Raw genomic sequence first — 12,624 nt, forward strand, 5'->3', positions numbered from 1 at the left:
TAGCTGTTTTTTTCTTGCCATAATACAAATTCTAACAGTCTATTCAGTAGGACTATCAGCTGTGTATCCACCAGACTTCTGCACAACACAACTGATGGTCCCAACCCCATTTATAAGGCAAGAAATCCCACTTATTAAACCTGACTGGGCACACCTGTGAAGTGAAAACCATTTCCGGTGACTACCTCTTGAAGCTCATCAAGAGAATGCCAAGAATGTGCAAAGCAATCATCAAAGCAAAAGGTGGCTACTTTGAAGAACCTAGAATATAAGACATATTTTCAGTTGTTTCACACTTTTTTGTTAAGTATATAATTCCACATGTGTTAATTCATAGTTTTGATGCCTTCAGTGTGAATGTACAATTTTCATAGTCATGAAAATACAGAAAAATCTTTAAATGAGAAGGTGTGTCCAAACTTTTGGTCTGTACTGTATGTATAAATACAATCATGATTAACCTAGAAATACTGACATTACCAACCAACAAAAAAAGAACAGGAACTGTTTAATCCCACATTGCAAAACTTTATTACATCCATATGTGCATCTTTCAGAAAATGTACAAACTGCCAAAGAAAAAAAAAAACACACAGGGCAATGGTGTCATGTACTGAGTGGCGTTCAGGTTTATGAAAATCTAATATACAATATGTATGGTTTTCTTTCAGAAAAGGTAGGAAGCCAGCAACAAGAACACTAAGGCTATGTTCATAAATTGTGTTTGCTGCATTTTTTTATGCAAATTTTCAGCTGCCTTTAAGACCACGGCCCCACTATCAGTATTTGGTCAGTATTCGGTCAGTATTTTTTCTCAGGAGTGGGAGCCAAAACCAGGTGAGGAGCAATCAGAGAAAAGGTATAATAGAAACAAGTCACCAATTCTGCATTTATCACCCACTCCTGGTTTTGTCTCCCACTCCTGCGAAAAAATACTGACCAAATACTGATAGTGGGGCCGTGGTCTTACAGTACCAGCAAAGTCTATGAGACTTCAGCAATTTCATGGTTGAGGAATGTGCGGATCCGGAAGATATTTTTGAGTTGGAGTCAGAGACTCATGCACACACCTTGGGTTTTTTTCTGACTGTGTCAAAGAGCTGCGTTTTTTGCAAAATGCAGCATGTCACTTCTTTCAGTGTATCAAAAAATGCAGGTATCAGGTTTTAAAATTAGATTAAAATTAACTAGCGCTGCACCTAGGTATCAGGTTTTACTGCGGTTTTGGTGCCAAAACCTGAGTAAGTTGAATCAGGTTTTTTTAATGCAGTAAACTTTATCAGCATGCACAAGAGGCAAATGTACACTGACAAAAACGCCGCAAAAAAAAAAACACGCAGCAAAACCTGCTCTTTTGACGTCGCTTCTTTACTGCCAGGAGAGCAGCTTTCGCCTGCGGAAAAAAATGCAACATGTGAACATAGCCTTACAGCTAATATTCAATCCAACAGTATACCATATTGGAAATGCACGTGCTTCACACTGCCCTGTACCCCATGGATAATTAATTACCTATTTTTCAGATATATTGCAAACCATGGATTAAATGACATTAAAAAAAATACAAACTTTACACATACAAATTGATATTCACTAAGACTAGTCCACTGTCCTCACTCACATACATGCACTATACAGAATGTATTTATTACCAAAAGTGGTCACCATGATGTTTTCTAATGGTGAAGTGTTTAGGCCATGTATAGTAAGTTTTCTTCATTCGTTTTAAAGTATTTGTTTTTAGAATTTATGAAAGTCGGTCCAGGTGCAGAGTCTATAAAGCCAAAACATAGGGGGATATGTTGTGATCTTAACATCCCTGAGAAAAATGTGCATTGCAAAATGTCATTCTGTTTTGCAGCAGAGACAATTAAAAGCTTCCTTTGCTGTCACTTTGCTGTGTCTCTCAATATTGTAAAAAGTTTTCACAGGAAAGAACTGTCGGTGCGGCTTCCTCCATAAGGTCCACTGGAGCTTGTTAGTAATACAACCCACTGTGATTGTGGAGAATAGCGCTGCCTACAGGTCATTAATAGGCAGTGCAGCCTAGTTATATCTACATACAGTCTGAATATTTGGATGGAAATAATTTGGAAAAAGGATTAATATTTCAGAAACCCAGACAAATGGTAAATTCAGCTGTAGTATAGAAATGAATCTAAAATTGTATTTTTTTCTGTCTGGTTCCATAGGTCCAGAGGGAGCTGGCCGCTGTCATTGCCCTGAAAGCCCGAAAATCTGGTGAGTAATAGTAAACCAGCCATATTTCACCTTCAGTATCTGGTGGTTTGAAAGTGTTTTTATTTTATCACTTGACTTTTTTTTTCAGGACAAATGTTCTGTTTAGTTTCATCATATATTTATGTAATATTCTTTTTATTTTTCTGTTGGTGAAGAAAAAAAAAAAAGTTTAGCCTGGTTTACTTCAGTCATTATCCTTTTGTAAAGTACGATTCATTTCTTGCCTCGTACCTCGGCTATGTCACTGTTTGCACGTTGGCTGAATATTGTATCACCCATCGATAAGATTACTTCCTTTTGATTAATGGGTTAATTCCATCTTCATAGATCAGTATTATTAGATAGCGGTCTTAAAAACAAGCACTACTGCAATTTACTGTTTTATTAAAATTTTTAGCTTTTCTTGAGATGTTGACACTTTTCTTTTGTTTACAGCTGTTTGCTTTGGTGACCGACGACCTCTACTAACATGCACAGTGCTTACAAGCTCTTTTCTATTGAGCTTGTAAGCTTTGCACTGAAGCTCAACAGGATCACCAAAATGCACTGTTAGTGCCTACTCCCAGCCAGCTTCAGCATAGTTATTAGAAGCTAGACGGCAGTGGTGGTCGGTCTCCTAGGCAACGAGCTGCAAACAAAAAGTGTTAATGTCTGAAGAGCAATGAAAAATTTAAACAAACAGTAAATCGTAAACTTGCTTGTTTTGTAAGCACTATCCAACAATACTCCTCTATGAAGGTGGGAAAAACCCTTCATGGATTAAAGCCAAAAGTGTAGAATCAGCGCAGAGTAAGTAAGGGGAAGAAGGCATTCAGCGAGGTGCTGCCCAGTGCCTCTGCAAATTTCATGTCTCTAGTATTGAATTAATACAACATGTGATGGAACATGCCACCATTTTTTCTCTTATAATCTATGTGAATAAATGAGAAAAAAAGAAGGTATTCAAATGTGCAGTTTAGGACCTGGGATTTTTGGCCATACAGCAGCGTACTTGAAGCTTAGGCTCTGGTTTACTCTTTGGCTTCATTTTCCATTTTTAATTGTCCTGCTCCATCTCGGGCATCACACACATCCCTTTTTAAATGGTGAAAAAATGATAGCGATGTAATCAGTGTTTTGCATCAGTATTTTTCACAAATAAATAAATGACAAAGCTTCTCCTGAACTTTGGAATGTTAAATACGTACAACACATGGATGATGCCTCCCGTGTGCTGTATGTGTTTTTCACTGACCCATGGACTTGTATTGGCACTTTTCATACAGTCCGTGAAAAAAACATGGACCTGTGAACAACACTGTAGACCATATTGGGTACATGTTGTATTTATGAAAAAAAAACAAAAAAAAAACAGACATAACACGTACATGAACGTCTGAATGAGGCCTCAGGAGTGGAACAATAAAGATGACAGCAGTGTCCTACCTGACATGCCCCTTTGACTATATTATGTTCTCTCAGTAATCCATCATGGTGTCTTTCCTTTTACTTTACAAAGTAGTGCAGCCTCATAAGAAATCGTGAACAAAGAAAGGCATCACTTATTCATAGGATAAGTCACGGGTCAGCAACTTTTGGCACTCCTACTGTTATGAAATGACAACTCTCAGCATGCCCTGAAAGCCATAGGCTGTCCAGCGTCTGTCTGGCCATGCGGGAGGCTGCAGTTTCACAAGTGGAGTGCTAAAAGTCACCAGCCCCGGTGACCGTGCCCCATCAGCGACCACTCGTGCACCACCTCTCCCATTTATTTTTCATGGGATGGTCAGAGCTGAGCGTTATACTTGACAATAATATGCATTGAGTAGAGGGGTGGTGCGCATGCTTGACATCTGCTCCATTCAGATGGGAATTGCAGAGCCCCTTTTTTGGTTTTAATGGGGGTCTTAAGGATCAGGAACTTACTTTCTATCTTATGGATAGGCAACAACTTGCTTACTTGTTAGAAACCATTTAACTAATAAGTGTAGTTTTAATTGGTGTTGAAGAAGTTATTTTTCTTTAGTGCATTTGGATATAATCCGATTCTAAAATTCCTTTTCTATCATAAGTTGTGCCTGTACAGTGGATAAATGATTGCACACACAAGCATGATCTGAATATGGTCATTATTGCTATACATAATGCAATTATAGGAAAACTGTTAGAGCTACTCAAAACTTGTTATTTCATTTCTTTCTTTTTTTTTCTTCTTTTTTTTTTTTTAAACTCTGCTCTTTTATAATTTTACAATTTAATTATAAAGGTAAATATTATTTGTGTAAAACTAGCAATTAAAATGTGCAATAGACTTGTACAGTCTTCCAGGGTACAATGAAGAGTTATACAGAGTACAATGAATTATTTTACTTCTGTTTCTTTTTTTGTTGGTTAATTGTCCCCACAAAGAAAGAGTTCTCTGTCTGTCTTAGGTGACATTAATATTCAGCCTAGTGACACCATATGAGGATCATCTTCGCACAGCACCAAACGGAAAAACAACTATATAACATAGTGGCCCATTGTTATAGTGTGACAAACTCTATCAATACATGGATAATGATAAATGATATTTCAGCTATGGCAGAGGTACAGCGTGAAGTCATTAAAAAAAGGGTCCATGCCTTATTTCCCCCAGATGTGTTGCTTATATTTGTGATATCACGGTTTTAGATTGATATTGCACTGATAAATGGCAGGAACCTACACACACCGAGATCACAAGGTTTTACTATAGAGCTGCGATCACTGGGATCAACAGTGTGATACAGATCTGGGTAGTAAGAAATGTGTTCACCTTGCAGAGATAGGCAAATAGCAAGTAAAACTGTGAAAAAATTATGTATAAAAGCTGGTAAGCATCAGCTGCTGCAGCAGCTCCCGATCTCGCTGTTTATACAGAGGATGTAGTTTCACCCGACTGCTCTACTAACGGTATCAATACCTTTGTGAACTTTCAACCTGAAAGCTAATTGTGATACACGTTTGTTCTTCCTAAGACCCTTCTAGGCCTTGGTTTCCAACATCAAAAAATTATCAATTGTGGTTATTGCTTTTAGCGATTAGCCATGGCATTAAAACTAATGAAAGGTGAAGTGAATAAAATTATTTTCTGACATTGCCACCTATCAAGGTATTAGATGTATTCGCCAACAGTGAATAGTCTGCTCTTGAAGTTGATGTGTTACAAGCTGGAAAAATTGACAGCGGTAAGTATGTGAGACAATTTGACAAGGGCCAGACTGTAATGGCTAGATGACTGAATGGCATCTAAGGCCACAGTCGCACTATCCTTATTTGGTCAGTATTGGGTCAGTATTTTTCCTCAGGAGTGGGAGCCAAAACCAGGTGAGGAACAATCAGAGAAAAGATATAATAGAAACAAGTCACCAATTCTGCATTTATCACCCACTCCTGGTTTTGGCTCCCACTCCTGAGAAAAAATACTGACCAAATACTGATAGTGGGGCCATGGCCTAAAGATGAGTCCCTGCAGAGTATGTCACTATGGCTAAATTGGCACAGCCACGTATCTCACATGGGGCGCGGCAGATAAACGCTAAAGTGGCTGTATTTGAAAACCTTATTCTCTTCTTTTTTTACTGGTTTATATTGTGTATTCATTGTGGTTTCAATTCTCTAATATCTCTGTAATTTTTACGAGGAGTATCTTTATTATTACTATTATTATTATTATTATTATGGCATGATCAGACCATGTTCCAGCACAGTCAGACACAGCCATTACACAGTACACAGCAGGGGCACATTTATAAGATTATCTCAGCACAAGAACATTTTTTTTTAACACATCCAATTGTGGAATTTATTTTTATTCCATGAACTATTAATTAAAATGTACTTTGTTTGTGGGAAAATGCCTTTAAAGAATAAGGCTATGTGCCCACGTAGCAGATTTGATGCAGAGCGTTTTTGCCTCTCTCTGGCAGAAAAAAACGCATGCAGATTTACATGCGTTTTTTTTGCCAGAGAAGCGTTTTTTCAGTGTTTTCGCATGCGTTTTTTCAAGCACTTTTCCAAGCGATTTTAGCATCACTTGTAAAAGTGCTTGACAAGTTGGTCACACAATATAAATCCATGCAACCGGCATGGATTTATAATGTGTGAACAACTGATGCTTTAAATACAGCATCTATAGTAAAAAAAACAAACAAAAAAAAAAAAATTACCTCTCCGGTCTGCTCCCGGCGGCGATCCTGCGATCCTCTCTCTTCGGCGTCCCGCAGTGTACTGTCAGGACCTGTGGTGACGTCATTTAGTCAGCTGATGGTCACGCGACCATCACCTGACCGCCGACGTCAGCGGTCGCGTGACCATCAGGTGACTAAATGACGTCATCGCAGGTCCTGACAGTACACCGCGGGACGCCAAGGAAAGAGGACGTGGCCGAGAGCAGACTGGAGGAGACCGGAGAGCAGACCGGGGGCTGCCGGAGAGGTGAGTATACAGGTTTTGTTTATTTTTAACTTTATTTCTTTTTTTCACCGCATGGTAACCGGAATGAAGAGGAGTTGTAGTCTCCTCTTCATCCCGGGTACCACACGCACCGCGATTACGCTGCAAATTTGCGGCCATTGAATTTAATTGAAACGCAGAAAATCCACATATACCTGTGGGTTTGCTGCGTTTCAATGTTCCTCAATGGCTGTGAATTTGCAGCGTAATCGCGGTAGAAATGGTCATGCTGCGTTTTGCAACGCAATGCAAATTCGGCGCGCAAACTAGTGCATCATGTGCACAGCACATCCGAATTCACATTGCTTTGCATGGCAGACTGTTTTACAAGCGTTTTTGCAGCCGTAAAAACGCCGCAAAAACGTTAGTTGGGCACTTAACCTAATAGTTGGGAACATCAATAGAACAATGCTTATTAACAAGGACACAAACGTTCACCCCCAGTACCGTGTGGATTCCCATGCTTGCCGACATTGAATCGACATTATCTTCTTTTCCTCTGCATCATATACATGGCAGGGAGATGGAACCGAGAGAGGCAATGTACAATGTTCTGCCATTCATGTGGATGTTACTTAGACATGTGCCACCCACAAAAAATGTTTCCAGAGCAAGTACACTGCCTTATGACAACAATATTCAATAATGGCTGTTGTCTTCATGAGCAGGAAAATGCTCCCTGCCAAATTGAAAAAATTGTTTAAGAACAGTTTGAGGAACATGACAGAGTTCAGGGTATTGATCTCAAAAATTCCTTTGATTTCAGTCCAATCCATTGAGGCCCCAATCACAAATTATAGGGTCTTCCAGTCACATTATTGTTACTGTAATTAATGATGATCATGTGAGGTAAAGGTGAGTAGTAGTAATTTAATCAGAATATTTTACAACATTCTGACTTTGAAACCCAACTTCTGGATAATGCTCTAGTTAGTTTATTTATTTTTAGAGCACCATTGATTCATGGTTCCATGGTGCTGTGTATGAGAAGGGGTCACATACAGAATACAGATATATCAATTATAGTGCATAAACTACAATGATAGACTGGTACAGAGGGGAGAGGCCAATGCCCTTGTGGGATTACATTCTACAGTATATCATAATGCTTTACATGTATTCTTCTTTTTCATATGTTGTGCAGACACTTTTTTTATGTAAAGCCAGGTTGGAATTCTAATTGTTCATTGTTGCCAGGTATCATGCTGCGGCTGTTCAACAAAATCAATGTCCCTTTACTGCGGCCTATTATCTGCCATGTTCTGTATGGCTGGCACCTGTCTTTGACTTATATTATACAAAAGGGAAGTTTTTTCTTTTTTTTACATTGGATGCAATGATTTACCAGGAGTGCTGGAACAAAATGACTACCTGACAAATTATTTCCCTTTTGAAATGTCTGGCATACAGTGACGTGATGTATGGCCATCATTCTGCCATGTAATAACATTGTCAATATGGGAAAATCACTTTTGTTCTGTTCCTACAATGTGACCACTCTGGATGTCTGCTCGGCTAATCTCTGTGTTCTGCTTGATTCTTTTGTCAATGGAAGGAAGTGTTTCTGTGTTTTTCTTCAGCCCAGTTTCCTTTTTTTCCTCAGTTTACAGAAAATCCCCCCGACATTGGCGCATGAAGCTGCGTGTGTAAAATCAGCACATTAATCTTTTATGTATTATTTTAAGTAGGTCCATGACCACGGCAGTGTAATAACATTTGCATAGTGGGCTAGTGATGTGTTGTACTGCTTTATATATGGGGTTATAGAATAGCTGGGCTAATTGGTTTTTAATCTCTGCAGCATTTCCAAATTAAAAAGTCAGGATAACGGGGCTCTGCCGGAAGAAAACGCCGGTGTTTGTATAACAGGGGGACATGGTGCTTTTACACAGAGTTACTGTAATGAAAGAAATCTCCCTTTATCTATGGCGCCACTGAATATTCATAGCACTAATTAGTTTCCTTTTTGTAATCTAACTGATTTACTTAGTAAAATATGCCTCTTAGCACTTGTTATCTAGGCTGCCTACTCCCAGGAGCTTCCAATGTATTTCTGAATTAATGAGAAGTTTTATAGAATGTTTGGTGAAAATAGCCCTCTGCAGTAGATATACAGTAAGTGGAGGCACTGCTAGAGAATGATGGATTATTACTATATCTATGGGCTATCTGCTGGCCGGCATCACCAGGACTATAAACTCTGCAGGCAGTGAAGTGGAGGAACCCGGGGGCCGCCTGCTCCCCTGTGCAGTGTGAGCTCTGCTTTCTTTTATGCTTCATGCTTTAGGATTATTGTTGTGTTTACATTATTTATACATTATGTATCCTGCAGACTATGGCGGACCAATCTCTACAGTTTATTGCACATTTTTATTTTAAGCCCTTAACAAACAGAGGTAATGTGGTAGACTCTGTATCTCTAGAAGCTTAAGTTATTCCAGCTTTAATAATTCATTCTTGGCTAGATCCAGAGCAGGAAAGCAGAAAGTGCGTGTGTCTATATATCTGTGTATATATATAATATATTGCAATTACAGCATGCCTTACTGATTGTAATCATAATTCCTAAAGGGAACCTGCCAGCGCTACTTATATATGAAAGTATTGGCTGGGTAGTCGCTTGTCGCACCATAAAAATTATATTTCTCGTTCGTCTTATTGGGGGACACCATAACCGTGGGATTGTCTGCTGCCACCTTGAGGCTGACACTATTAATTCAACTAATTAAGAATTGGCTTCTCCCCGGCCGACTATACCTTACCTGCTATCACCAGGTGTGTTAGGCCTGTAGAGGCCAGGTTAGGTATTAACCTTTTCTCTCCTTTTTTTTGTGATTTTTCTGTCTTCTTCTCCGGGACAAAGTGTTCGGCTCCCTCCTTTCTCCTTACCGGAACTCTCCACCTTTTCACTTTAATGAGGAGATTGCTCTCCCTTTGTTATGTACGTCGCCTCTCATTTCCCTGATAGGTTGTCACTTAGCTCTGCCTGTCTCTCAAAGCTTCATTGCTGTCTTAGGGTCATCAGGGTACACTCTGGCAGAGGTTCGACTGCCTCTAGGGTGAACTTTGCTCACTGGATCAGATCTGACATTATGGGGCAGGTGCCTGTGCTCCCCTATTCAAGGTTAGGGCGACTGCATGAGCTTTCCGGGCAGTTCTTCTTCACCAGGTATCAACCTTGCAGCTCTGTAAAGCAGCCACTTGCTCATCAGTTCATACCTTTTCCAAATTTTACAGGGTCCGCACCTTTGCTTTAGATGCAAATCTGGGAGGAAGATGCTACAGGCAGCAGGTGCTCGGTCATCTGCTTAATAATAATAATCTTTTTATTTATATAGCGCCAACATATTCCGCAGCGCTTTACAATTCAGACAGTTTACAGACATTATCGGCACTGTCCCCATTGGGACTCACAATCTACATTCCCTATCAGTATGTCTTTGGAGTGTGGGAGGAAACCGGGGAACCCGGAGGAAACCCACGCAAACACAGGGAGAACATACAAACTCCTTGCAGATGTTGTCCTTGGTGGGATTTGAACCCAGGACCCCAGCGCTGCAAGGCTGCAGTGCTAACCACTGAGCCACTGTGCCTCTGCTTGAGCAATGGTGGAAAACATTCTCTGGTAACTGTATAATGTTTAAGTTATTCCCACCCCTTGGACAGCTTTGGGATGTCCCACCATTACTGTGTCCCCCAATAAAACGAACGAGAAATGAGGATTATTTTACTCACCATAAAATCTTTCTCGTAGTCTTCATTGGCAGACACAGCTCCCATTCTCGGTTGCCCGGTCGGAGTGCATTATTTTCCTTTTTTGTCCTTTAATTCCTTTGTCTTTCTCTCACTGCTTTTTGACTAAACTGAGGAGCCTGGTGGTAGCAGGCAAGGTATAAGGCTGCTGAGGAGGAGCCAATTTTTAATTAGTTGCATTAATAGTGTCAGCCTCCACGTAGCAGCAGACTGTTCTACGATTACTGTGTCCCCCAATGAAGACTACGATTGAGGGACACAATTTTACGATTATTTATATACCGGTGTGTGTATATATATTTATTTTATTTTATTTTTTTACATATTCGGTGTGCTGGTCATGAGAAATCTTGCTTGGACGCCATATTCAAATGAGCCTGGAAGTTCCTTGGGGGCGTAGCAATGCACTCAGACTATTTCTTTCAAGTGCATTGACACACCCCCATTCCCCGCATTCCAGCCTGATTTGCCTGCAACTTCCTCGCTAGATTCCTCATGACTAGCAGATCAAATTTTTATTGAGGCAAGATCCTATCCTATGGTTTTTTTCCCCCCCCAAGCAAAACGTCACCTTTATTTTTCATGCAACATCCATGGCTTTCTCTGATTTCTTTCACGTATGAGCTTTAATGGTTTAGACTACATGCACTTGATGGATTGACCGGATAGAGAAAAAAAATGTTAGAGGTGCTTAGCTTCACCCCCAAGTGATAGCCGCCATAGACATATAGCTGTGCACTGTTCACAGCCCAATCCATAATGCGGAGGTCCCAGCTGCATTACATAGCTAGCACCCAAATGTAACTGATAAGATTGCAGCTAGTTCATGGGTTTAACCCCTTAAATGTAACTGTCAAGTAGGAGGACAGCATTTGAAAGTTATCCAAGATGGCTACCATCAGTTTAGAGCCCATTGCCCACACTCCCTGCAGATTGTCAATGGACATTGCAGTGGGGGCTTTTGTAGACCTCCTGTTTCTGCCATTGTAGTATTCTTATGGCTGGTTTTCATAGGAGACCAGTAGTTTTATAATACTCTACAATACTATAGTATTGCAGTATATTATATAAGTAATCAAGCACGTTCAAGTCCAGAAGAAGATTAATCAAAGGTTTAAAAAATAAAAAAAAATTATCAAAAAAAAAACAAATGTATAAAGAAATATAAAAGTTAAAATCTCCTAATTTTTCCCCAAATGTAAAAAATGTCCATATTTGGTATTGCTATGTTTGCAATTGCACAAACTAATAAAATAAAAAAATATAGACTCTAAAATGGTACTCTTAAAAATGTTATCTTGGTGCACACAAACAAGCCCTTACACAGGTCCATCAATGGAAAAATAAAAAAAAAGTTACAGATCTCAGATAATGACAGCGCAAACCAATATATATAATATATATATAATATTTGTTTTTTAGAATATTCAGAATTTTTTTTTTAACTAATAAAATCTATAAAAAAAAAACGTTAAAGTTTTGTATCACTATAATCATACTGACCTGGAGAATCATACTGCCTAGCCATTTTTACCGCTGTAAAAACACTCTCCCTCTCCCCCATCCCCCTGCCACCCCTCCAAAAAAAAAAATATTGCGGAATTGCTTTTTTCTCTTTAAACAATTTTATCACACTTGTATTTTTTATTGTTCATATAGTCCATTATTTGGTAAAGTGAATGGTGGCATTGAAAACTACTACACTTTTAGAAGAAATGCAGCTTTTTCAATGGAAAAAAAAAGTTATGGCTGCAAGAATGAGAGAAAAAATCACCTGAGGGGTTAATAAACTATACAAGTTACTAGATGTTCCGCTCCAATCTCCTGTCCTGCATCTTGACAGGTTCTGTTCTGATTTGTGCACAGGATGGGATTTCCTGTGTTGGCTCCTGAACAGTTCTGCGCATGAAGGAGGCAGACTATATGGTCATTTCACTAGCTAAGCCATCTATTCTTTCACAGGTAATAAGAAAAAACTTAAAAAAACAGTGGTCAAAAGGGTCGGGGGAAACCTGCAGATTTTGAATATAGCAGACTCCTTGTTCGGTGCACTCTACAAGAAAGTCATGTAAAATGTCAGTAGAAATGCAGATACTTGACACAGCTCTGAAATCGGCTTGTCTGTTTTTACTTCATGTTGCCCTCAGAGAAAGGTTCCTATTTATCATAGTCATG

The 12,624-nt window shown here is 39.4% G+C and overlaps 1 protein-coding gene across 2 annotated transcripts in view; it reads left to right on the forward strand.

The window, feature by feature from the left end:
• The window catches only part of RAPGEF5 (Rap guanine nucleotide exchange factor 5), a 372,046-nt gene that overhangs the window by 150,986 nt on the left and 208,436 nt on the right, over positions 1-12,624 (forward strand). For both annotated transcript variants that reach the window (XM_073677776.1, XM_073677777.1), the window contains one exon: positions 2,193-2,241. In XM_073677776.1, coding sequence (XP_073533877.1) covers positions 2,193-2,241 — 49 coding nt within the window. The remainder of the gene's footprint in view (positions 1-2,192; positions 2,242-12,624) is intronic.

This window comes from Phyllobates terribilis, unplaced genomic scaffold (assembly GCF_046119375.1).
Source record: "Phyllobates terribilis strain yellow unplaced genomic scaffold, ASM4611937v1 Scaffold_4__5_contigs__length_816908805, whole genome shotgun sequence".
Lineage (NCBI taxonomy): Eukaryota > Metazoa > Chordata > Amphibia > Anura > Dendrobatidae > Phyllobates > Phyllobates terribilis.